General features: G+C 42.9%; 1 protein-coding gene across 1 annotated transcript in view; it reads right to left on the minus strand.

Annotated features, from left to right (window-relative positions):
• Window positions 1–15,492, minus strand: part of CUBN (cubilin) — a 306,910-nt gene extending 291,418 nt beyond the window's left edge. The window contains exons 1-6 of the mRNA XM_075552448.1: window positions 15,322–15,492; window positions 14,684–14,813; window positions 13,361–13,456; window positions 12,806–12,844; window positions 9,641–9,742; window positions 8,754–8,857 (exon numbers count right to left, since the gene is read on the minus strand). Coding sequence (XP_075408563.1) covers window positions 8,754–8,857; window positions 9,641–9,742; window positions 12,806–12,844; window positions 13,361–13,456; window positions 14,684–14,813; window positions 15,322–15,434 — 584 coding nt within the window. The 5' untranslated portion in view covers window positions 15,435–15,492. The remainder of the gene's footprint in view (window positions 1–8,753; window positions 8,858–9,640; window positions 9,743–12,805; window positions 12,845–13,360; window positions 13,457–14,683; window positions 14,814–15,321) is intronic.
• Window positions 15,493–27,340: the final 11,848 nt, after the last annotated feature.

Consider the following 27,340-nt stretch of genomic DNA (forward strand, 5'->3'; position numbering starts at 1 on the left):
CCCATGATTCTTTATGGGAGTAGAAAGCCCATGATTCTTTATGTGAGTAGAAAGCCCGTGATTCTTTATGGGAGTAGAAAGCCCATGATTCGTTATGGGAGTAGAAAGCCCATGATTCTTTATGGGAGTAGAAAGTCCCCCTTTCTCAGGAGGTTCAAGAACTAGCCGTAGTTAAATTCTCCGTCTCTCGCGTCCTTCTCCTTTGCTCTTGTTAGTAAGAAATACAAAGACTTTAATCCTAACTAGTCTCTGCAAAACGAATCTTTTAGATGCAATATAAAGGAAGGTGACATACTTGGTAGGTTTCCAAACGGGGTTCTCAGAAGTTACTATTACTTTAGGGGGAAGAACAACAGAAACCAGAGGGGAAGGGAGACGGCGGTCAGAGTGCGATTTGAAAATAATTAACAATCTGCAATCTATCAGGGAGCCACGAGGGTTGTGGGGGAGGGAAAAAAGGAGGAGCTGATCACAAGGGCTCAATGGAAAATATATGCCTAGAAAAGAATGATGGAATATATGTACGAATAGGTCAGTTACAATTGATGTATGGTTTGTAACAAGAGTTGTAAGAGCCCCTAATAAAATGAGGGGGGAGTCAATATTGCTATACTATTTTCAGACCACGTTCAAATCGTCCAACACCACACAGTTAAACGTTGGCAGAAGATAAATTAAAACCCATCTGCATGGCTTCACTTGTTTTTCTACTTCACACAGGAATGGTATTCTGAAAAGCAGAATTATTTGGAAGCCTTTGCGTTTTTTATCTTTTATATAACAGTGTTTGCACAAAATATATTCTCCAGATGTCCTCTTGATATGCTTATTTTTAATAGAATTATAGATCACCCCAAATGAAAATAAAAGTCATGTATTTGATTCTTAATAATAAAGGACTCATATTTAGCTGAATTATTACTGATTTACTAGAAGCCATTATGACTTTCTATTGCTAATTGGATCCAGCAAAATAAAGTGAGGTTTTTCAGTCTCCAAAAACCCTTGCAAGTGCATTTGGCAATGAAGGAACATTCAAATCGACTTCCATCTTCATGGTCTAACTTGTGGCAGACCAGGATTCAGTATCACTACAATCGACACTTCAGAAGCCTTCACAAGGTTAACCCCTAACTACCACGTGGGGCTAAACCCAGATCCCCTCATCATCTCATCATCACAATCTGCATGTTTTAAAATCCACCAGAAAGAGGAATAAAACAAAACTCGCCATCATCAAGTCTATTCTGATTCGTAGTGACCCTACAGGCAGAGCCTGTAACTCTTTATGGGAATAGAAAGTCAGCTCATCCATCTCCCAACACCTAGGAAGAGAAATAAATATCACGAGCCCCCAGTTTAGGTCCTGATTCCATCCAAAATTGGCTCTGACTTAAGTGGAATACCTCATCTCTTCCCCCTCTCTATTATTACCACCTGTGATTACCAGTATCATATAAATGTGGCAGTACTCTGAACAGCGCCTGGTAAACCTCACTTGAATATCTGAGAACAAACCTGTAGAACAGAGAACACCACCACTCGGAATATCTTACAACAAGATGGGTGTAGGTGTTGTCCCTTGTGTTTAAGTTATGTAGAAAGGCTGGGGCTGCCTGAATACCAATCATATCATGGTCCTGGGTGTGGGAGGAGGATCCACACCCAAACCAAACTCAATGCCATTGAGTTGACCTGACACATAGCTTTGTTTTTGTTGTTTAAAATAAACTTAGCCCTGTAGGGCTTGATCAAGGGCAATGTAACCCAAATGAAGACTGAGCAAGATAGTAGGACAAGAAGGAAGTAAAAGGAAATATAGGAAAGAGCTAGGAGGCAAAGGGCATACATAGAGATCCAGGCATGTACATATGTAAATATATTTATAGATGAGGATGGGGAAATAGATCTATATGCATATATGTATAGGTTTAATATTAAGGTAGCAGATAGACATTGGGCCTCTACTCAAGTACTCCCTTGATGCAAGAACACTGTGTTCTATTAAACTGGCATTCCATGATGCTCACCTTCCTGACACGATTGCTGAAAACATAAGCAAACGTGGTGAAGAAAGTTGATGGTGCCCAGCTATCAAAATATATAGCATCTGGGGTGTTAAAGGCTTGAAGGTAAACAAGTGGCCATTTAGTTCAGAAGCAACAAAGCCCACATGGAAGAAGTACACCAGCCTGTGTGATCACAAGGTATCGAAGGGATCAGGTATCAGGCATCAAAAAATCATATCATTGTGAATGAGGAATTGAGGGCCCAAAGCCCATATGTAGACAACTGAACATCCACTTACAGAAGGGTCATAGGGAGGAGATGAGCCAGTCATGGTGCAGTGTAGCAACGATGAAACATACAACTTTCCTCTAGTTCTTTAATGCTTCCTCCCCCAAACTATCATGATACCAATTCTACCCTACAAATCCAGTTAGACCAGAGGATGCACATGGGTACAGATAAGAACTGGAAACACAGGGAACCCTGGATAGATAAACCCCTCAGGACCAATATGGAGAGTAGCAACACCAAGAGGGGAAGGGGAAGGTGAAGGGAGAAAGGGGGAACCGATCACAATGATCTACATATAACCCCCTTCCTGGGTGACAGACAACAGAAAAGTGGGTGAAGGGAGACATCGAACAGTGTAAGACAGGAAAAAATAATAATAATTTATAAATTATCAAGGATCTGTGAGGAAGGGAGGGTAGGGGAAGGAGGGGAAAAATGAGAAGCTGATACCAAGGGCTCAAGTAGAAAGAAAATATTTTGAGAATGATAATGGCAACATATGTACAAATGTGCTTGACACAATGGATGGATGTGTGGGTTGTGATTAGAGTTGTACAAGTCTCCAAAAAAAATGATTTTTAAAAGAAAATAGATAAATAATAAAATAAACAGACCTAAGTAGGAAGTGTAGAACATAAACCTCCCACATATGGCAACTTCTGATTTCTTGTAAGCTGGGAAACAAAAATTAAGTCACCAGAACACAGAGGCGATAACAGCGTGGAAATGAGGCAAGCCACTCTTCCTGTTGGTGTCAGAGCAGGTGAGCAGCACGACTCAAGAGCCACAAGAAGGTGAACAAGCGGCCATCTAGCTCAGAAGCAAAAAAGCCCACATGGAAGAAGCACACCGGCCAGTGCGATCACGAGGTGCCAAGGGACCAGGTATAAGACATCATGCAAAAAAAAAAGATATGTGTGTGTATGTATGTGTATATGTGTGTATATGTATATGTATATATATATACCATATTAAATGAAGGGGGAAGTGCAGAGTAGAGACCCAAGGCCCAAGTGTCGGCCAATGGAGATCCCCTCATAGAGGGGTTTAGGAGAGGAGATGGGTTAATTAGGGTGTGAGGTAGTACCGATGAAGAACACAGCTTTCCCCCAGATCCTGGATGCTTCCTCCCAACTACCATGATCCGAATTCTACCTTGCAGGGCTGGATAGGACAGAGGCTGTACACTGGTACATATGAGGGCTGGAGGTACAGGGAATCCAGGATGGATGATACCTTCAGGACCAAGGGTGTGAGGGACAATGCTGGGAGTGGAGGGTGAGTGGGTTGGAAAGGGGGAACTGATTACAAGGATCCACATGTGACCTCTTCCCTGGGAGAGGGACAGCAGAGAAGGGGGGAAGGGAGACTCCGGATAGGGCAAGATATGACAAAATAACGATGTATAAATTACCAAGGGCACATGAGGGAGGGGGGAAAGGGGAGGGAGGGGAAAAAAAAGAGGACCTGATGCAAGGGGCTTAAGTGGAGAGCAAATGCCTTGAGAATGATTGAGGCAGGGAATGTATGGGTGTGCTTTATACAATTGATGTATGTATATGTATGGATTGTGATAAGAGTTGTATGAGTCCCTAATAAAATGGAAAAAAAGAAAAGAGGAGAAAAAAATGATTAGGGCAAAGACTGTACAGATGTGCTTTATACAATTGATGTATGTATATGTATGAACTGTGATAAGAATTGTATGAGCCCCAATAAGTTGTTAAAAAAAAAAAAAAAGAGCCACAAGAAGGAGCCAGTGGAGTGGATTGTGACTTCCCTTGCTCTCTCATTGTTCTGGAAACTACTTTTCACCAGAAATTCGCTTAGGAAAGCTTTCAGATAATTAGCACATCCATCTTCAAATATTTCATAATTGTGAATTATTAATCTTATAAAATACACATACCCCTTTGTCTCCCCCAAATAAATGGACTGAAAGCAAATTCCCTGCCATTGAGTCAATTCTGACTTGTAGAGATACCATAGGATGGACGGAGTAGACCTGTCCCTGGGGGAGTTTGAAGTGGGGAAATCTGTCCTGGAGCAGAAGGACTGAGATTTCTCCAGACCCCTCTATTCCACCTACATCAAACCAGACATTGGCGGGGCCAAACAGAACTACTTCTTAGTGTTTCTGAGACTATAGAACTCTTTGGAAACAAGTAGCCTCATCTTTCTCCTGTGGAGCAACTGGTGAAGAGCCGCTACCTTGCTGTTAGCAGCTCCATGCTTAACTCTTTTTAGCTCAGGACTCATTAGGGAGCTAAAGAATGCCTGCAATCCAAGCAGACTGGCCACCATGCCCACATCTGAGGGTCCAGAGTATTCAGTGACAGGCCCCAGTTTTCCCTTAGTAAAAGTTGGCTGAAGTTCACAAAAGCATTTCTAGCTTCAGGGAAGTTACTAATTAACATGATTAATAGGACTTAACCTCACGTTATTGATAAAACTCAAGAAAGGATCTAAATGTTCAATATTTCATAACATAAATATTCCACAATGTATTAATTTAATTTTTTGAAAAATCATTTTATTGAGGGCTCTTACAGCTCTCATCCCATTCCATCATATTAATTTAACCTTATGAGTAGGCACACCGTGATATTGTCTTCCATTAGGTTCTGAGGCATACATGTTCAACCGGGATGTGTTCGGATTCAATAAACTATTCCCATTTCAAGATGAGAAACCCTGATTCCAATGCTCTGTTTTTGAGAAAGTCCTCTGAAGGCACAGAGTAGAAAACCAAAATCATTTCTAGAACCAGCACAGGCCCCAGAGGGCTTTTTGAAATCGGAGAGGCCCTGAGAAGGGAGTTCTGGTGGCCCCAGGTGAAGCACTGGGCCAGGAACCAAACGATCTGCTGTTTCTCCCTCTGTAGACTACAGATGCGCAGGCTGCTTCTGCAAATGTGCAGGCTTGGCACCGCCCTCCCCTGTCCTGCAGGGTCCCCGTGAGGTTCGCTCAACTTGCGGGCACATACACAGCAGCAATATGAGAAAATTCAGCCTTGCTCACAAGGCTGAATCTGCTATGGAGGCCTCTCCAGCCAAGAAGAAGTTGCTTTTCCTCTCCCTTCCTTGGGAGCTCCTGGATAGGACAATCGGTAAAGTGCTCAGCTACGAACAGAAAGGGTTGGCTGTTCAAGTCTCTCCAGAACCACCTCAGTTGGAAGGCCTGGAGGTCTGCTTTCAACAGGTGACAGCCACTGGGAATCCCATGGTGTAGAGTTCTAGTCTGGAGGTCTGCTTTCAACAGGTGACAGCCACTGGGAATCCCATGGTGTAGAGTTCTAGTCCGACACACGTGTGGCTCACCATAAGCCAGACTCAACTTGACAGCAACTGTTTATCACTCTTAAAAAAATGTCATCTTTTAACTCTATTTCTTCGAGGAATGTTTGGAAGGCTCTGTGTGTGTGTGTGTATGTACACATGTATGCTCACATCACCATAACTTCAGCAACTTAAAATTCTGATCTCAAGAAGTTTCCATCACTGAATACAAAAAGAATGATTCATTATCAGGATCAAAGAAAACAGCAACTCTAGCCCCTCTTTGCCATTGAATGGGTTCCTATTCATGGAAACCCTATAGGACATGGTAGAACTGCCTGTGAATTTCCAAGCATTTAAATCTTTATGGGAATAGAAAATCCCATCTTTTTCTTTGGGAGCAGTTGGTGGTTTTGAACGGCTGACCTTATAGTTAACAGCCCAATGTATAACCACTCATGTACAGCAAATAACTGTGGAGAGTTATGGGGGTGTTTTGGTTGTTTGGCCTCTGTTTTCTATCTTGTAGGCAAGGAAATAATGTGCTGCTAAAACAAAACTGTGCCTTGGGCGATGCATCTCACCCTATCTGGGCTTCTCCGGCATGCTGTTGACTGATAAGATCCTTTCAAGGGCATTTGTGTCCAAGGTTCAAGAAGCTCAGAGTGTGATGATAAAGAAAAGCAGAAGCAAGATCTTATCTCTAAGAGATTCCTCCTCCAAAACCCAAGCTCACTGCCAGGGTCCATTCTGATTCATAAAGACCCCAGAGGATAGAGTAGAACTGCTCCTTTGGGTTTCAACAAGGCAGTTGATGGGCTCCAACAGTTGACTTTGAAGTTAGTAAACCAATGATCACCACTAGGCCACTAGGGGTCAGGGGTCCTTAAGCTATTCCTAGAGACCTGAAAAATGAAAAGCCACACTCACTGCCCTTGAGTCCGTTTTGACTCTTCTTGACCCCTCTAGGATAGAGGAGGACCACCTCATTGCTCTCAAAGAGCAGTTAGTGGGTTTGAACTGCTAACCAAACTTTAATGTGATCCAGTGTGTCACCAGGACTCCTTAGGAACCTAGAAGTCCAGAAAGTCTAAAGGAATCAGAACATTTCCCCACTGGTATCTGCGAGTTGTAATCCTGGTTGATAAATGCCCATAAACAGTAATCAGGAGATAATGCTTTCAAGGGAATGAAAGATTAGGGAAGGCTTCTAGCCGAAGCCTGAATGCTTAAAAACAAACAAATAAACAAGGGTGGGGTAGCCATTTATTAAAAGTTCTGAAGGCTACAGGCTCTGTGATAACATAATACTCTATTTCAGGCTCAGCTGACTAATTTTGGTTTTGTAGACAGTTTAAATTTATGGATATAGATACCATAAATTGAATAATATCAAAGTATAACCTAGGATATGAGCAAAAATTTTTTAAAATCAGATCAAGATAATAAAAGGATCAATTAAAATATAAAGGAAGAATTATAGTCAGTTGTTTAAGAAATAGAGTTTTAACAGATGATAAGAATGAACTGAACTCACTTTTTCTGGAAATAATAGAATGGGTATTATAATAAGGGAATTGAAGATAGGACAGAAAATAGTAAGCAAATAATCACTTTTAAATCTTATGAGATTATCTCACAGAGTAGTAAAAGAGTTTGTTCATGCCATAAGAGAATCGATTTCTTGATTTTTTTCAATAATCACAGAAAGAAGAGCCCAGCCAGAAATGTGGATAGTAATATCTAGAGCTAGCTTTAAAATAAAAAAAGATAATAGTAAGTTTGACATTTCAGACTTGATTAATAGGAAGATAATTTGTGATCCAGTTTAGTTTTCATGACCAATATTCCTAGAGTAGGACAGGAACCCAGAGGCATTCTGATGTCTACTTTACCCTAGGTCGGACGGGGACGCTGAGACTTGAGCCAGCATGGGAGTGCTGTGGACAAGTCACTTAACAAAGTAAATTAGAAGGAAATATTTAAAACAACCAAACTCACGGCCAACCAGTTGATTCCAACTCAGACATCCCTATAGGACAGGGCAGAACTGCCCATTGGGTTTCTGAGACTGTCTTTCTCCCACAGCACGGCCAGGGGTTTTTTGTTTTGTTTTTCAGCTAGTGGTTTTGAACCATTAACCTTACAGTTAGCAGCCCAACACAGATCCACTACACCACCAAGCCCCCTAAACCTGAAAGAAACATAAGAGCTGTATAATGCTTATGATATGGGACCTTGCAGATAATTAGAGAAACTCAATGAGAGTTAACTGAAGACATTTCCATTGAATGGAGATATCCCGACTAATATTATTGTTCGGTTCAGTGCCAACCATTCAATTCTGGCTTTTGGAGATCCCCTATCGCAGAATAGAATTCTCCATAACTCTGTCAAGGCTGTGGGCCCTTTCGGGTGGGGAGGGGGGGTAGGGGGGAGGCCTGTTTTCCAAGATGTCACCGGGTAGGTTCACATCTGTGACCTTGGGCTAGCCATCCTGCACTCAAGTTTGTGCCACAGGCAACTCCTCAGGGAGACTCCTCAGAGACTGAGAACAGGTGTGATCAGTTCCTATGGTGGGATGGCTCTTTTCAACTCAAAACTCTGCCCTGGCTGCCTATTGTTATTAAGATAAATGCTTCTTGTTTGGCGTTTTCTTAGGAGCAAATGAATCCAGCCATCACACCACCCCACAGTTCAATGAAATCAAGCAGTGTTGTGCCATCTTGACCACCACAAGCAATTTCAAAACATTTCATCCTTCTTGATTGAACTCCTTGATCTCAACTCCTCAACACCCACCCACCTCCTTCCCTGGTACTAACTCTTCTCATGGGCCCATGAGAACTACAGGGTCTGACTCTTACTAATTCTTATACCATCTTGTCCCAGGACCCTCCTGCTCTATTCCAGACAGCACGGCCCCCTGGACACTAGAACCTTCACTGAGTTGAGGGACGTGTGAGCTTCTCTTAATTTACATGAATGATGAGAGAGATGTTAAATAAGAACTACATATTTCCACACAGTACTTATTTTCAGTAGTCATAGAGAAAGTAACTTTGGGTACTCTTAACTATGGGATAGATTCGTCCATCCCCAATACTCCTTGGTTTTAAATGAAAAAGAAAGGAGGGAGGAACAGAGGGAGGGAAAGAAGAAAGAAAAATTTACCTGTAACTCCCCATTGTATTTATACACGTGGCTCCATTCTGGCAGCTCAAGGGTGTTCCAGAATAAATCTCGCATTCATTAACATCAGCCAAACATAGAGGACCCTGTGTTCATATTTGAAGAAAAAAATTGCTTACCAGGAGTCACAGAGGCACCTGGGGCCCGATATTCATGGGATCTGTGTTAGAGTTTGAACACTGGCAATAGTAAGTCTTGAGGAAAGTCAAATGCACACACTAATATTAACCTCCAGTCGTCCTTTCTCTGGAACTCAGATTGGGCTAATAGAACCAAAGAGATTTTCTTAAGATCACACTAGTTAGCAGAGGACAATCTTTATACAAACTAATCTTGGTTTCCATCCAGTGCTGAGTCTGGGAATGCTTACTTAACAAAGTAGAGGGAAATATGCATATTGGGAATGTTTCCACCATTATTAGACAAAACCATGGGGAAAAAAATACCTGGCTGCAATTGAGCAGGTCAATGTCGACCCATAGAGACTCTATAGGACAGGGCAGAACTGCCCCTGTCAGTTTCTGACACTGTAAACTCTTTAGGGGAGTAGAAAGCCTCATCTTTCTCCCAGGAGAAGCTGGTGGTTTTGAACTGCCAACCTTGCAGCCCAATGTGTAACCGCTACACCACCAGGGCTCCCTGGCTCCCTTTCCATGGTAGGTATCTAATAAAGGCAACCCCTCCATCAGAGGGCTAAGTTTCCAGTGGGTTATGTAATAGACTTGCCATGGTTTTAATTTGGGCGCATAGAGGAGGTAGTTCATTTTGATGAGGGACGTCACAGAGAATTCAATAGGTCTGAGTGATTCCAAGGGAAGTGGCAGGTGCAGACTCCATGTCACCTTTAACCAAAGACTCCATTGACTCACCTTCCACTGTGATGGGCAGATACAGTAAAAGGCATCATGCAGGTTGAGGCAAGTTCCACCGTTTTGGCAGGGGTTGCTGCTGCACACATTCTTGTCCACCGCCTAAAACAAAGACAGGGCCAAAAGGGCTGTGAGCCAATTGCCCCTTCTGTGGGCGCCAGTACAAAGCATCATTGGGTGCAGATGCTTATGAGGTTTACAGCCTAATCCCAGGAAATCTGATGTCTTTCTCAATTCTTGAAAACAATTTCTCCCATCTTTAAAACGGTTATCCATCTTCTTCAAATCGACTGTATTGTGAAAGGAATTGTTGTTAGTAGACGTTGTCCTCAGTTTAATCATCAACTTTTTAGGGAATAAACTCAAACTAATTGCCAAGACCATAGGACAGGGTAGAACTGCACCTGTGGGTTTCTGAGATTGTCCTCTGCAGGAGCAGAATGCCTCCTCTTTCCCCTCTGGAGCAGCTGGTGGTTTCAAACTGCTGACACTACCCACTGTGCCAGCGGGAGCTGTGGAGGTGTCTATGGTGACTGTCGCCAGCTCAGGGCCACCCCATGTGTGTAGAATAAGGCTGCTTCCTAGGGTGTAAGGCTTGTGACCCTTTTGAAGCAGATTGCTAGGCTTGGGTCCAGAGGCATTCTGGGTGGGTTTGAAGAGGCAACCTTTGGGTAGGAGCCAAGTTCCTAATGAGTGCCTCACTGTGAGGGCCAGAGATGAACTCTCCTCTCTGAAAAGCATTGTTCAACTGAGAAGTATACAGGAGGGAGGGAAACAACAGTGAAAGCGGCACATCCTCGTGTCTATGGTGGTTTATCTTTAGGATGCGTGTTTGAAATGGGGTTGTCTTTTGCTGCCTCGCCTTCTCCAGCAGGTTAAGATAACGGACCTCTTTTCACTCTGAGCTCTTAGACTGAAATGTGGGGGCGTTGATACACTCCCACTCAACGCACAGGGCTGCTTTGAGAGGAGAGGCTCAAACAGACCTGCCATGTCTGCGCAGCCTGGAAGGTCATGCCACAGGGCCGCTCCCAGTTCTAATTGCGTCAGATTTTTAATGCCTCTGTGACCAGAAGAAAATGTCTTTACGGCATGCGGCACTCTTCCTTCCACCTACTCATAAACCAGTTCTGTGTTTCAGAGTTAAAATCAGAACACACTTTTTTTTTTTGACTTGGAAAACAATTTTTTTTAACAATTTATTGGGGCTGATACAATTCTTTTCACAGTTCATACATATACATACATCAATTGTATAAAGCACATCTGTACAGTCTTTGCCCTAATCATTTTTTTCTCTTTTCTTCTTTTACATTTTATTAGGGACTCAAACAACTCTTACCACAAGCCATACATATACATACATCAATTTTATAAAGCACATCCATACATTCCCTGCCCCAATCACAGAACACACTTTTTATGACATGTTTTCCCAATATCCAGTGACTCACACAGAAACTCTCCCTGTTCTTTTTGTCCCACTGAGGAACAAGCCAGAGGACATCCGACCTCACGCCACACCCTTTCGAGAAGAATCCATTTTTTTGACACCACACGGCAGTACCATCTTTGTCAGAACTCCGGTGACCATGTTTCTGGGGTCTCTTCCTGGATTCTTTTTCATGCCAGTATTCGCGTTGATCAGTCAGATCAACCATTTTGAGCACAAATTTGACTTTTTTAACAAAAAAATGTCTACATAAGCAAAGTGAGGCACAGGCAAGGCCTCAGTGTCACCACATGCACACATGACGTGGGGCATGGGTCTTAGGCGAGACCCTAGTCCAGGACCAGGTATCAAAGCCAATGTCACGTGCCCTTTCTTTAATTAAGCCTAGCCACTCACAGGTCACAAAACCTCCATAAACTACTAGATTGAGATTCAGAGCATCACATGCCCTCCCAAGTTGAAATGAATGTCTCAAAGCCAAATGCCTAACCTTAGCCACAGCACTGGCCCTGGTCCCTGAGCCAAGCCCTGTGTCTGGAAGCTGTCCCATGGAAATCCTTGGTCACCGCCCATCTTGGCTTATATTTGTGCTAGCCCATCACTTAGACGCTCTGTTCATCAAAGAGCACTGGGAAGGAAGTTAGCCACAATTGCCTTAAGGCCGGGAGCCTCTTGTACACAAAAGCAGTCAGCAGGAAGACAATAGGTAGGAGTGGCAGGGACTGTGGATCCCAAAGAGTGTGGTTTAATCCAAAATCATAAAAGCGCTCACATTTCTGGAATCATGTCAATCTGGGGGGGAGGGGGGCAGGAAGGAATCTCTGGGCTCATTTTGAGGACAGCCTCTAATTCTAAGTCTTTGGTAGAAATCGTCACACCATTTAGGCCATTCAAAACCAGCTCCGTGTCTTGTTCCTCAGATCTTAGCCCTTTCTCATCTCACGTCACTCTCTAAAAGGGTGAGGGCTGAAAGGACAACCAGTGACCTAAATCAGAAACAGGGAGAGATGGGCTGGATCGCCCAACTTAAGAAATGCCCAAAGTGGAAGACAACGCTTTGAAGGATAATCAAAAGAGATGAAGAACTTTAGAGCAGAAATTCTGAACCTGGACTCACTGGACTTTCCGGTTAAGAGTTCCAATTATGGGGGTGTTTTGTGTATTTCTCAGGGCAGAAAGACTTCCATTCCAGGAAAGACTTAAAGAGGCTCGCTAGCTGCACAAAGAGCATGAGGCCTAAAATCAGGCCATTCATATAGCACGGTAAAGTTAGGGAATGCTTGCTTTAAGAAATTGTTCCAATAAATAAGTAAATAGTGTAAATTTAATTGTCAGCAAATGACTTTAGGAAGTCTGAAGTACTTCATAATGTACTTGTCCCCACCTCTTGAGTATAGGGCTGGAGAAGATGCGCGGCCTTCGGGAACTTAGTGCTGGCTGTCACAATCCGCATGGTGAGGCCACTTGATCACAGTTAAAGGGTGACCTTGTAAGGGAAGGATCATACGGTCTGTCAAACTCAAGGTCAAAATGTCACGGGCTAGCCACTTCATTACTCTGGGACTGGGAAGTATAAACTGATGGGAAAAGGCAAACACATTCCTAAATAGGAATTGTCCGTGCATCCTTAAAATGAGGACCACCAGATGGATCTGTGATTCTGGGGTACTCTCAGTGAAACTTGTTAGCTATCTAGTAGCTAGAGGACTTACCTGCTGTAAACTTTGAAACTTTCTCTCAAGATCCGCAAGCTAGCAGGGGAGGAAAAACAAAACATCCATTAGCCACATCAAAGGCCTGTTTTATGGGATAACCTAACCCTGCCGTATTTTCCGCACCCTTTCTGCTGTGGATTCACTTCATGATCGTTCCCCACTTCCTGGCAGTTCCTCCCTCTCTGTTCTTTGTCCCCCGGGTTCCCCTTCCTTCTTATTCGTTTCCAGATCATACCTAAGAAAATTGCTGATTATTGAAAGAAGCATAACTGACTGAGAAGCTGAGCTGAGTGCATCGTGGCCAGGGCCAGGGGCACATCCGCTTTATCAATCCGAAAAGGGCTGGAGCCTGGAAGCCCTCAGCAAGGGGTCTTGGCAAGCCATTTCAGACCCTCTGGCTGTGACCACTTCTCCTCTGTCAGAAGGATGTCATGTCGCCAGAGTGCCAGTGTCACCTAGATTTCTAAAGAAGGCTACAGAACTCCAACACGGCACAGTTGAATTGAACGGAATGAAGAAGCCGTCCCTTCCAGTCATGTGGGTCTGACTTACCTTGGAATTAAGCTGATGGAGTTGACTGGTGATATTTTGAGGCGCACCAACCGCACCCCCTTTTAACTGCACGATGTCATCTTTGTTTCTCTGGATCTAATTTTTAAAAAGGGAAATGTTAGCAAAAATCATATTTTATAGGAAAAGGGTTTAAGGACATAATAAATGAGTAGTATGCCACTGCCTCGTGTTATAGAAACACAAATAATGCCATGTATCATAAATGTCAGACTAAACTAGTGATGACATAACTGGACATGATCTAACTCTTTTCACCGTCATAACAGTTTAGGGGACTTGTTGAGAAACCCGACTTGAGGTCACCTGACTCAGGTTATAAATCTAGGCTCCTCCATTGACTGAGTGACCGGGTCAGGTCACTTAACTGTTGCAGGGTCCCTTTGCCTGCCCTCTGAATGTAATAATACAAGTCCACCACATGGCAGCAAATGAAAATGCACATGAAGTGATCGACATAGCATATATAAACCAGCAAACAAAGTCAGGGCCATTGAGTCAATTCTGACTCATACGGACCCGACAGGGCAGGGGACCACTTCTCCTTGGAGTAACACTGTCACATGTTAAAGGAGTAGAAACCCTAGTCTTTCTCCCGAGGAGCCCGCTGGCAGTTTCGAACTGCTCACCTTGCAGTCAGCATCCTGGTGCTTAACCAACCACTCTACCACCAGGGCTCATAGGAAGCTCTAAATGGTGCTAGCTTCTAACGTTAGGGCTGACGATGCAGGCACGGGGTGGTACGTATTAGCACGATGTAGTGAATATGAAGTATTCACTGAACTCCTGAAAACAGTCAGCCAGGGGACTCTGGTGGCACCATGGTTAAGCGCTCATCTGCTGACTGAAAGTTCTGCGGTTGGAAACCACCAGCAGCAGCTGCCCAGGGAAAAGACCTTATAATCTGCGCCCCTAAAGGCTGCAGCTGAGGCAACCCCCTGTGGTTATTCCAGACCATCCTATAGGGTCACCATGAGTCTGAATGGACTCAGTGGACCACGACAACAAGGCAAGAGGGTTAGGAGTCTTCTCAGGTCACATCTAAACTCTTCCTGCCAGAGGCATTCTGATAAGACCTCCGGAACCTTCTCTAGCCCAGGGTATGTGGCCCTGGCCAAGGAGCCACTTTCCACTGCGATTAGTCCCTCTGGCTGTCCTAACCCCGCGTTCATTGTCCTTCACCAAGACTAGGCCCATCTCCACATGCTGAGGGCTAAGGTACAGCTTCACATAAGCCTAGTCAACAATGTCACCCCGCAGAGCTATGTGAATTTACTTCGATATATTATCATCAGCGTAGCTTACCTGTTGTAAACATTCGCTGAAGTCTTCATCATTTAATTTAATTCTCCCCAAGGATCCTGTCCTAAATTCTATGTTCAGGGCAGAACCAGTCAGAAACACCAAGTTTCCTCTCTCTGTAGCAATCCGGGGCCTATAGAATTCAAATAGAGCAAATCAGTAATCAGCACAGAAAGGCTAAAGAAGTTTCGCCTTTCTCTTTAGGGTTAACTCAGCCGAATTCTCCCCTCTCTGCTATTTCCTTCTCTGCAAGGTTTCTGGACATATTTCCTCCTAATGGCCTCTTTGACTTATTTGCAAAACGATACATGAAAAACGTCTGAGAAGGTGTCTTCCTGCCTCCCTCCCGATGTTTCTCCCTGTTTACTCTTCAATGAGTTTGCTTTCCTCAAGAAAAAGGACACCTTGGCTTCACCAGCTGGGAAAGCTGGAGGAAGCCCTGCACTGCTAACAGCAAGATGGACGTTCCACACTCATGAGCTGTCCCTTGCAGAAACTACCAGCCATGCCAAGGAGGAAAGATGTGGCAGTAATCTGCTGCTGAGAAGATCACAGCCTTTGGAACCCTCTGCAATCCATGGACGGGACGGCAATCTGTCATTCTTCTGTCCATCCCAGCAATGGCCCCTGCCTCTACTTACTGTTGCAGGTCAGTGTTTCTTCCGCGTCTCTGCAGCTCGGGTCCTCCAGCTTCACCGCCTAGTTCAGCGAATGTCAACCAAACAGCCAAACTCCACAGGAGGGGGAAAGACATGTTCCCCCTCACCAGCCCACCTGGGCGGTCAGGTCAGCTCAGGTGACTTCAATAGACTGAGTGTCGGAGACCGGTGAACGGTGCGCCGGGCAGCTGTACTTTGACCTGGGGAACATCCAGTCACTTTGCACTTCTTTCTTATTTGTTCCAGAAGACTACCTCCTCCCACCCTGCACCCAACCTCCCCTCCCCAAGGGATGTAAATGAGCTTAGATGTTCAACTGGAGCAAGGTTACAACCTTCCTTGCGAGGTGCATGATTTAATCATTATCTCTTTGACCTTTGAAAGCTAGTTAGGTTTCACTAGCCAAGATTTTCCTAAGACAAGAACACTTGCTGAGGATATGAACAACCTAAAGAATTCTGCTGTATTTTGATTTCTTTAACCAGATAAAGCAAAGGGAAACCGAGATTGGGATGCTGGGAAGGAAAAAAAAAAAAAACGGTTGCATTAAAACCAAAACAAAAGAGACTTAAAAAATAAAAGGAAATATTCCGTTTCAAACATTCAGAAAGACAAGCTGTGAAAACTTTTGAAGTGGCATCTGCAACTCCCCTCTCCAATAAGGCGCTGCATCAGACATCGCAGGAAAGAATGTCACACTTTTCCAACAGAACTATCCTAAAACTTCTAGAATTAAATGCTGGAAAACAGAACAAAGACTTCAGAGTTAAGATCTCTGCATTAATTAGAAAAATGGGACTGGGGCAGGGGTGGGAGTGGTGCTGGGATAACAAGCTGCAAGTGGTTGAATTAAGAGGGGAAAAAAAGAATTCTTTTTTAAAGAAAAGTTATCTGTTGGACTAGTACAAACAAGGAAATGAATTGACCTGTCTTGTGCTATCGCCACAATGAGCTTAGTTTATTCTCATGTTATTATTAGTCACTGACAGAGTTTTGAACTCTTGCTAGTCATTAATTTGAGTAATTTGTATGAATTGTAAGGAGCCCTGTGGCATAGTGAGCTACAGACTGAGCTGCAAGAGGCAAGATGAGCGGTTTGAATCCACTAGTCACTCTGAGAGAGAAAGGAGAGGCTCTGCTCCTGTAAAGATTTGAAGTCTCCATAACCTACAGGGGCAGCCCTATAGGGTCCCTATGAATCAGAATTGATTCATGACCACCGGTTTTGGTATATGAATTAGATAATATAATGCTTAATATGAATGAGAAAGTTATTTCTTAGAAATGAATCTTGAGGGAGGGTGTGTTGGAAAGGGGAAACTGATGACAAGGATCTACATGTGACCTCCTCCCTGGGGAACGGCCAACAGAAAAGTGGGTGAAGGGAGACAACAGACAAGGCAAGATATGACAAAATAATAATTTATAAATTACCAAGAGTTCATGAGGGAGTGGGGAGTGAGGAGGGAGCGGAAAAATGAGGAGCTGATACCAGGGGCTTAGGTGGAGAGCAAATGCTTTGAAAATGATGAGGGCAAAGAATGTACAGATGTGGATGTGCTTTATACAATCGATGTATGTATATGTATGGATTGTGATAAGAGTTGTATGAGCCCCTAATAAAATGTGAAAAAGAAAAAAATCTTTCATGGTACAACTTTCCTGACTTTTTCTCCCCAGTGCAGTTTGTTTGTTTGTTTGTTTAAAAAAAAACATCTGCACAAAAAGTCTGCTTGAGCATCTAGTTTCCACTGAGGAAAATTTTTTAAAAGTCAAGATTAGCCCTTTGCAGTCCCCAAAAGACACAATAACCTTCAAATCTGACCTCTGCTAAAAATGCCCCTCTGAGGGCTTCAGACCTTCCCGAAAACGCTGGAACCATTTAAACACCGTTCTTTTGCTCGGGCCAGCATTCCTGTATTGTTGTTGCATAACTTTGTTGATTTGGGGAGATCTGAACCTGAAAGTTTTTTTAATGGTGACATTTGCCACATTTCCCCTGTTTTATGAGCACATAATCCACATCGTACAATTCAATCGTTCAATCATATGAAGAAGAATTATGCAAGCATTACCACAATGAATTTCAGAACATTATCTTTTTCCCCTCTTGACTAAATCACCATTAAATTGAGCTGTGTAATCACATTCAGTTTGAGTGCTCCCTCGCCCTGGCTTTTGTTATAAGTCTTATGTTCACCCTTGCCTCAAAATCATCTTTTCTCATTGCACAAATGAATCTTTTTAAGCATCTTGGTGGGGCTAAGAGAAGTGTCTTATCGAGGGAACTTGTCTTCAGCCATCTGCTAATTGCAGAGACACCTTTAAACATGTTTTGTTTGGAAGGAATCCCTGCATGTGTGCACTGGAAACTGAGTAGTAGCAAGACTTCCTGACTTATCTTTGATTTTTAGCCCATGTACTTTATGTGAGACTTTCTGCTACATATTGCAATGGAGCCATGGATAAGAGACAAGGGTACCTGCTCACAAGGAACTCAAGTTTTGGAGCAAGGAAACAGGCAGGGAAGAAACAAGTTTAAAACTTAATGTTAAGCCACTGAATCAATCCTGAGGGGCTTCCTCCTTTTTGCTGCCTTAAACTTTTCCAAGCATAATAGATGAATGGTGGTATATCCCCTGTGCAAAACAGTTTGGCATGTCCTCAAACACTTGAGCACAAACCATAGGACCCAGCAATCCCAATCATGGATACACAAGGGTTAATAAAAAGTATATATTGTTACCAAGTATGGTGAGGAGATTAGATATGCCAGCTATCAGAAGGAATATCATGTGGTGTCTTAAAGGCTTGTCTAAGTGGGGCATCAACTACGTTCATATGGAAGTCAGCGTAGAGGCAGCACACTAGCCTATGTGATGTAAGGATTATTAATAATATCGCCCAAAACCTAAGGAGGGAAAGGTAGCAGAGAGTAAGTTGGGAACACCTGGTTTGCAGGGGGATATGGATGACTGTGTAAGTATGAAATCTTTTTGCAGGATTCATGTAGGGAACTGCGTGTCCCCCCACCCTGGATTTAAGCCATGTACGACCTTTATGAATTTACTCTCAGTTTCCTGCCATACATACTGCCCTGTGATTTTACTGTCCTTTGTCTCAATTCCCGCCAGAGGGTGGCTGCCCTGACCCTTGCTAGGACTGGTGCTCTTTCACCAGCAGCTGCTATGTTCATTGGTCAATACATGACTGGTGGCATCTCCTCCCAGGTGTAAGGTATGCTTCATTAGCATACTTACCTGTTTGATCAGTTGCCCGCTATTTCTTTCTTATCTAGAGATGCACGACTATTGGCTACCTCAGCTGTACCTTATTTTACATGTGACGTAATGGTGCCCACCCTTCGCTGGCTATTTAAACCTCTGCTCTCAGTTCAATAAAAGAGGCTTGATCAGAAAAAAACAACTTAATGAACAGTGTAACTTAATAAGGACCTATGTTGCTGCGGGAACAGTAAGGTGATGGGGTGCAGAGGAACTGGAGTGGCACGGTGCCCTTGCACTGGCAGGGAATATCGAAGACGTGCTATTTAGGCTGAGACAAGGAAGATGGTAAGGCAGCCACTCACACAGATCTGGGAAGCCCTTGTCGACCTTGGCTCCAGGAATCTTTACCTACCACCATCCGTCTAGTACTCAGGACTGCACTTGAAGTCTACTACCATATTCCCCTCTGGGTTACACCGTGTCCCAGCTGGAGGGCACCGGTGAGGTCATGGGCCACGGTGGCTCCTCCTTGACTCTGTGTTGGGAATACAGAAGTCACGTAAGGGCGAATATTGAGGAAATAGTCAATATCTAGATTCCAGAGTTAGTTGTGGATGCCCTCAAGCGTTGCAGGAGCACATAGGCCGCATTAAGAAAAGCAAACCTGGCTTGGAAAACCGGCGTTCTAAAAGCTCCAGTCCATGAAAATCTCCCAGGAAGCGGTATTGCGCAGGTCCATCAACAGGTAGTACCGTCCGCTCCTGGAGGACCAAGACAATCGTGTAACATGGAATAGTGCCTTGTCTGTGATACTCGTGGTTTCATCGGACTTTTTAAAAAGTTAAATTAGAAAAACAGATGAACTATGCCAAAGTGTCATTTAGTACATTCCCAGTATCACACAGTCACTTTTATCGAGGCAAACACATTCTCATCTCCCCAGATTCAAACCTCCTCTCATGTACTCCCATGCATCCTTGCCCCAGCCTACCTCCATCCCCAGCAACCACCAACCTCCTTGCTGTCTCTTAGATTGTATATCAATGCCATTACACAATATTTTGCCTTGTATGCTATTTGATTTCTGTAAACCTTCAAATTTCCCCCATGTCATCTTTTCTTTTTATTTTAAACCAGGGTCTTTCAGTCAATAGAGCTTCTGTGACTCAGCCATCTTTAGGGTGCACTCTTTTTAGTGCTGAATCATTATCGGATGCTTGGCTATTCCACAGTTTGATAAACCTTATTCCCAGTTTGGAACTATCAGAGACCAAGCTGCTACATTTGAGAACAGGTTTTTATATCAACATACATTTTCATTTAAATTGCTAAACACCGTGTATTGGTATTGTTGGAATGTTTTGTTCAACATCTGCTTAACTTTATTAGGCACTGTAGAAGGATACTCCCGAAAACTATCCCCCAGTTATGTCGGAGGCAAAGTTTGAGCCAGTTCATATATGCCCAGTTCCTTTGGCATTTTCAGTCATTTTATTATTAGCCATTCTAATATGTGTATTTAATTGTGATTTAAATTACATTACCTTACTGGATAATGATGCTGGGCTTATTTTTTTTCTTTTCTTTTTTTACATTTTATTAGGGGCTCATACAACTCTTATCACAATCCATACATATACATACATCAATTGTATAAAGCACATCTGCACATTCCCTGCCCCAATCATTCTCAAAGCATTTGCTCTCTACTTAAGCCCTTTGCATCAGGTCCTCTTTTTTTTTTTCCCTCCCTCCTTCTGGGCTTATTTTTATGCATATTTTCCTCTCTATATCTTCTTTGGCAAACTTGTTTGAATCTTTTTTATTGAGGTATCTTTAGTTTACTTTTTCAATTGAGATATCTTTATTTTAATTTTTCAATTGAGATGTCTTTATTTTAATTTTTAGTTCTTCAATCATTCTGGACACAAGAATAATCCCCAAACCTTTGGCATATCATTTCAGTTGCTTAAGAATATCTTAAACAAACAAAGTCAGATACAGAGGACTGCATCCTAAGACATCCACGCAGTCACGGTTCTATATGAAACTCACAGTGGCAGAAGAACAGCTCGGAGGTTTTCTGAGGTAGGAAAGTGGGTGAGCCTGACTGCAAGGAGACCCGAATGAATCATTAAGAATAATGGAAAGGTCTGTGTGTTGATTGTGGTGGTATCTGTAGGACTTGTCTAAATGTGGGAAAACTCATCCAACTGTAAACTTCAAAGAGGTGAATTTTAACGGAAATAAGTGATTTATGAGTTGGGCAGTTAATAGGAAAGTCGATACCTCAAAACCACCGGTCATTCTTCAAGAGAAAGATGGGGTTGTCCGCTCTCATAAAGATTCACAACTTCAGAAACTCTAGGGAGAATTCTACCATACCCCGTAGGATTGCAGTGAATTGGACTAGATTTGATGGCAGTGGGCTACATATTTGTAATTGTTCCCATTTATAAGAAGGATGACATATGAAGTCATGATATGGACAGTAAATCAAGGCCTAATAAAAAATGTCCACTAGCTTTTACATAAATTAAAAAAAATCTATCACAATGACTCAGATGTGTTTAAAAGCTTAACAACTTGAAGGGGGAAAATTTTGACAATCCAAGATATTTTCCAGCTAGGCTAGGTTAGGTATTTGATAGATATTTGCCAGATAGGCTAGGTTAGGTTCTTCCACTATTCTTGAAGCACTCTAAATCTTTGAGCCCCAGATCTAATTATTTTAGGGATTATATTTTCCTAAAGATCACTAAAGTCAGCTAATCTTTCTAATACAGTAGAAAAAGGTTTTCAGCATGATCTCAATCAGAGTTTTCTGTTTCAAGAATATATTATTAAAGCAAAGTAAAGACAATGCCTAGCTTCCCGTCTAGGCACATATTTCTAATAGTTTTTTGTGTTAGAAGGAAGAAAAAGGGTCCGGTGGGGGGTGAGAGCAATAGTCTTTCAAGGTCTAACTGACCCCTGCTGAGATAACTTATGGAAATTTACATCCAGTGCACCTACTCCACGCCAGCTCAGATCAATAGACAAGTCAGACTGCCGGCATATCATGCTCCCGTGGAACCAATATAAAAATCAATAGCTGTTTCCACAGCATTATCACTCATTCTGTCTACTTGCCTTAACCAAAAATTCTTTAAAAAGACAAAGTGAAATAGCTACAAAATCCATGACCTTCACCTTTATGAGATGAGTAATCTTCCCCCAAGGTATATAGTCTATAGACCTGAGGTTCTATCTTTCAGTTACTAGAAAACCTCTTATCTCCTCTATATCCACAATGCATTCTGCAAATTATATGCATACTGATAGGATGAAGGCAGCTAACCTCAACACAAACCTTTCTGCCCTTAGGACTCTGTAGACCGAGCGATCCCCTATTACTCTTGGGTCATCAGTCTGTGCCAGCTCACAGGGTCATCATTCTGTGCCAGCTCACAGGGACCCTGTGTACAACAGAAGGACACAATGTCCAGTCCTGCCCCATACTCACAATCGACCCAGCCACTCTGTCCATCCATCTTATCAACGCTCTTTTTTCTTTCACTACCCCACTTCTTTACCAAGCAGGACGTCCTTCTCCAGGGACTGGTCTCCCCTGACAACATGCCCAAAGTCCATGACACAAAGCTTTGCCATTCTTGCCTCTAAGGAGCATACTTGCCCTACTACTTGCCCAGAAGATAAGTTTGTTCTTTGACAGTCTGCGGTACCTTGAATATTCTTACCAGCACCCCACTCGAATGGATCAATTCTTTTTCAGTCTTTCTTACTCCATGTCCAACTTTCACATACTTAGGAAGCATTTGAAAAGACCATGGCTTGGGTCAGGGGCCCTTGAGTCTGCAAAGTGACAACCTTGAATTTCAACACTTCCGAGGGGTCTTGTGCATCAGAGTGACCTAATACAATGCATCATCCGCTCTCTGACTGCTGCTTCCATGAGCACTGGTTGTGGACCCAAGCAAGAGAAAATCTTTGACAAATTCAATCCACATTTATGGAGGAAAATAGTTCCAGCTTTTCCTCCACAACAATACTACCTTAGTATAATCCCTATAGTTGCCATTTTTCTATGTGCTTGTGAGGTGCCCTGAGTTGGTTCCAGCCACGGTGACCCAATGCACAGCAGAAGGAGGTCTGTCGAGATCCTGTGCCACCTTTCCTAGGCCTGAGCCAATTGTGGCCGCCACCGTGGTGTCAATCATGTCGCTGAGGTGCTTCCGCTCTCGCTATCCCTCCACTTTACCGAGTATGATGCCTCTCTCCGGGATTTTTATATATCAAGGTTCACTTTTCATTCTTACTAGTTTTCCCCCAAAATCCTATTGCAGTCTAATTTAATAAGCACAGAAACCATGCAACCACGAGGGAAATTCAAAAGGAGTGAAAATCACGGCCTTTTGTAGCTTGCACTAAAGTCACAAATGCACATCTAGAGAGCTGAATTAAAGTGGCGTTAGAAAGATGGGGGTGACAACATGAGACAGAATATATTCCCAACGTTAGGAAAACAGCCTAAGCCAAACTACAAAAGGGTCTTCGAACCAAGACAGGCAGAGTAAACTGCAAGCTTGCTAACCAGCCAGTGGAGTCGTTTTGAAGAAAAATGGTTGGGTAGGTGCAAGGGCATGGATAAAAGGTGTTCATTTTAGTGTGGTCCTTTTAATTGAACAGGGAGGTGCTCTAATATCTCGGGTGAAATATTTGATGCCCGTTTCTGGAAACGCAACCATACTTACCCAGAGAGCTGGGTCAGTGTGGGAGTCGTGGCGATGAGGAGGGAGGATAAAAACGGTCCAGTCCCCTGGAAGAAGAATGGCCAAGATTCTCATAACATTCATTCTAATTGCCATTACATTTTACAGCTTCAACCCAGCTTGGGTTCTTTTTCCTTAGCTCCTTTCTGCTTCCATATCAGTTAAAACAGAGCACTAAAATCAATCTGCGTTTGCTCATTAACGCGAGCATCATGAATAGCATTCTCTCCCTCGACCTCTGTGGCACTTAACTCACGCTATTCTCCAGAGACACCGCATTGCTGAAAAGGTACTTAAGCATCCTGGGTTTTGTGATTCTCCCTCCGCCCAAAGAATACTAGAGTGTTCCAATTGTCTATTCATTTTCCATGAGATGTTACATAAAGTAACTATGGAAATTGATGTAACTTTAAAACTATTCATGTGCTTATTTCACAGGAAATGTATTGCCAGCTAGGAAATTATCAGGTCAGCGGGATGAGCTCATCCTTTTTCACTGCAATGTGGTCTTGACTCAAAGTACATAAGCTACGGTCATTGTTAAAATGATTATCATTGTTGTTGAATAGAATAAAGAATTATGAGTTAATCATTTCCATATGAATAATTCAGGTTTCACAGAGGTTTCCTCAGAAAGTTTGAGATGTTCCTACTTCTTTCAGCTATTTTAGAAACAGTCCGATAATCTCATTTAAACACAGAGACTAGGTAACAAGAAAATCCACCTCCACAGGGGGGAATGCAGTTGGATAAGGAGCCTGTGCATGCTAAGGACGTGTGTACATAACACTTGCACACACATGCTCAAGCGAATGGCACGTGTTTCGGAAATCATATGCCTTGAGTCATCTGTCTTCAGGGATCAGCTTTTGGATGTGGTCCATAGCAAGAAGACCTAAAGTACTAGGATGACGGGTTCCCAAACCAGGGAACAAACAGCACCGTTTTCTCCATTTTCAACCAGTCCTGGAAGCAGAACGTCAGGCCTTTCCCTGGACTAATTGGTCTGACTTCTTACAAAGGGCAGTGAAGCGGTACCTGACATTCCTTCTCATGACAACCCAGAGGGCACAGTAGTTTGTTGACCTACCGACTGCTAACTGTCCCTGAACAAAGCAATGGAGGGGAAGACTGAGGCACCATTCATTCTGTAATCCAAGGAAAATGATCGGCTGCACCAGAACTTCTATGCCAGTGGCTACAGAAATGTGGTTGGGGAATAGATGAATGCAAATCATTTTTAAGAAGGGAGAACAATGAATCTTGTCACAAATATTTGCTTGGTGAAAGGTAGACGACAAAGGCGGGGGTCATCCTTGAGGAAGGGCAAGGGACACGTTTGGGTTACTTGGCATTTCCTGGAATTTCCTCTCTTGTATTTTAACCAGGCGATGCAATCAGAAGCAGCACACAGAGGGGAAGTACAGGAGGCTTTGCTTCATTGAAGTGATAGATGATGGGAGGGGGTGTTTTAACAAGGCTGACTTTTTACAAAGGGCCATCATTCCCCGGGGATTCATTAATTGAAGTGTCACATCGATCTGTGGGAAGATTTAAGATGTAGTCATCAAGGGCAAGAAGGAGATGACCTCACCTCTCAGACCTTTTCAGTACCATTATTTTGAGCTCTATAAAAACCCAAGTTTCTGTATATTTTCTTTCAAGGGGCCTGGACTAAGTTTACTGCAGAGGTGCTGCTAAATCAAGCTTTGCCAACAATTCCTAGTCTATGTTTAGAAGAGATATAAACAATCCCCTGAGAGTTATGCACAATTCTGGTGTTAAATACTGTTCCTATAACATTTAATGTGCTTCTCTCGTATGAGTTGACTGATTCAAACAATGAATTTGGAATGTGCTAGCTGACTAGTCAAACCATGGAATAAAATAGTGATCATGCAATATTATAATTCACAGAAAACTCATGTCCAAGTCAGTTTTTTTAATTGTTTATTAAACCAAAAAGAATCATTGCTTAATTTTTGACATGTAGTGATCTTACAGGACAGAATAGAGCCACCCCATAGGTTTTCCAAGGTTGTAAATCTTCATGGGACAGCTGTGGGTTCAAACCACTGACCTATTGGTTAGCATCACTGCGCCACCAGGACTCCCTAAACATTGATTCAGTGCCCAGTATTTGTTAGCATCTTTGAGAAGTAAATTCAATCTCTGACCTTGAAGAAAAAAGCAAGACTTCCCAGGTGTCATCGGAATGCAGATAAGGCAGCATCTTAATAGTTTATAGTTTGGTTTCAGATTTTAGGGTAAAAGCTAGACCTGGAGTAAACTATTAGTTCAGTTTCAGAAGAAAGGACTTTAAAATGATTTTTACACAATACAAGTAGCCATCACTGTCTTAGAGTCCATTTGGAAAAAAAACATGGACAGGAACAAGTATTGAATTATGTAACGTGGCCCTTCGAGCCTGTCTCCAACTCCCACCAAATCACTTTTTGGGGTATGGGTCTGGTAAGAAGGTGGGGAAGGCACTGATAAATTTCACCTGTGAGTCATTGTGAATCGAATTTCCTGGCGTGCCGTCCTGCTGTGTATAAGGTGACCCTCTGAGAAGCAGGAGGATTGTGAGTGGAGTGTATCCTCTGGACCCAAGAACTCTGCTCAACGAATTTCCTGGATCCATAGGACTCTCCTGCATGGGAGGAGCAGCAGTAGGACCAAGAGCCAATGCTTGGAAGAGAGGGACAGACTTCCCAAGCAGGGACCCAGATGAGGGCTTGTGTGCTGGAGGCTGGCTTGCAGAGTAGGGTGCCTCTGGGCATTTAATTGGGGAAGCCGGGTTTGCTGAACCACTGAAGCAGAGCTCAGTGCCTTTGGGATCAGGCTTACTGGAGTGAGGCTTCTGGGCACATATTCCCAGAGTTGGATTTGCTGATCCACAGAGCTTGACCTGAAGGCCTTTGGGCTGAGGCTTATAGCAGAATGGTATGCCCTTGGGGCATTTGTTAGGTGAGTAGTCAGAAGGTCATAAAGTGTCCTGAACACTCAACCCTGAGCGTTTATCACTGGTATTAGAACTTGTTAACGTCCTTAATAAAACCCTTTGAACATGAATTTTATGACCTTTGTGTTAGCTACCTGCAATAGTTATGAGAAATGAGAGGTAAAATGGTAGACATTGACAGTACATCATTTAATCTAATCTATTTTCAGATGAACACATTTAGATAATAAACAATGTATCTCCCTACCTTTTTTATGCTCCATAATCCTGATTGCATGTTACCACCTGGTTCCCTAATCACAATTTAAAAGAATTATAAAGCAAATTTTAGGATTACAATTGGTGTCCAGTTTATGCCAATACTTGGCTACCCATGTGTGTCAGGATAGCACTGTGGCCCATCGGGTTTTCTATGGTTGGTTTCAGAAGTGGGTCACCAGGCATTTTTTCCTAGGCACTTCCAGATGGACTTGAACTTCCAACATTTCAATTAGCAGCCCACAGCATTAAGCATTTGTAGTATTCATGGACTATGCGTAACTCCTATACCATATAGTCCACCCTTTTGATGTGTACAAGTCAATAACTTTAGTATATTCACAGTTTTACAACCAGCATCATGATCTGATGTCAGAAAATTTTAATCACACCCAAAAAAGTCCTATGCATCTCAGTTTCCCCCTTCCACCTGGTAACCAGTAATCTACCCACGGGTTTGCCTATTCTGGACATTTCATATAAATGAAATCATTCAGTGTGTGACTTCTCTGTGTCTTCTGACTTCTTCCACTTAGAACAGGAGGCTTATTATCATGTTGTGGCATGCATCAATACTTCATTCATTTTATGGTCAAATAATATTCCACTGTGGAGATATATCATTTGTTTTTTACCCATCAATCAATTGGTAGATATGAAACATATTTACCTCTCATAATTATGAATAATGCTGCTTGAATCTGCATGTCTGAGCTTTTTAACAGGCATGTTTTCAACTTTCATGAGTATGCTAGTACATGTAAGGTGGCACAGGGTGT

This window comes from Tenrec ecaudatus, chromosome 6, assembly GCF_050624435.1.
Source record: "Tenrec ecaudatus isolate mTenEca1 chromosome 6, mTenEca1.hap1, whole genome shotgun sequence".
In the NCBI taxonomy this organism is placed as follows: Eukaryota; Metazoa; Chordata; class Mammalia; order Afrosoricida; family Tenrecidae; genus Tenrec; species Tenrec ecaudatus.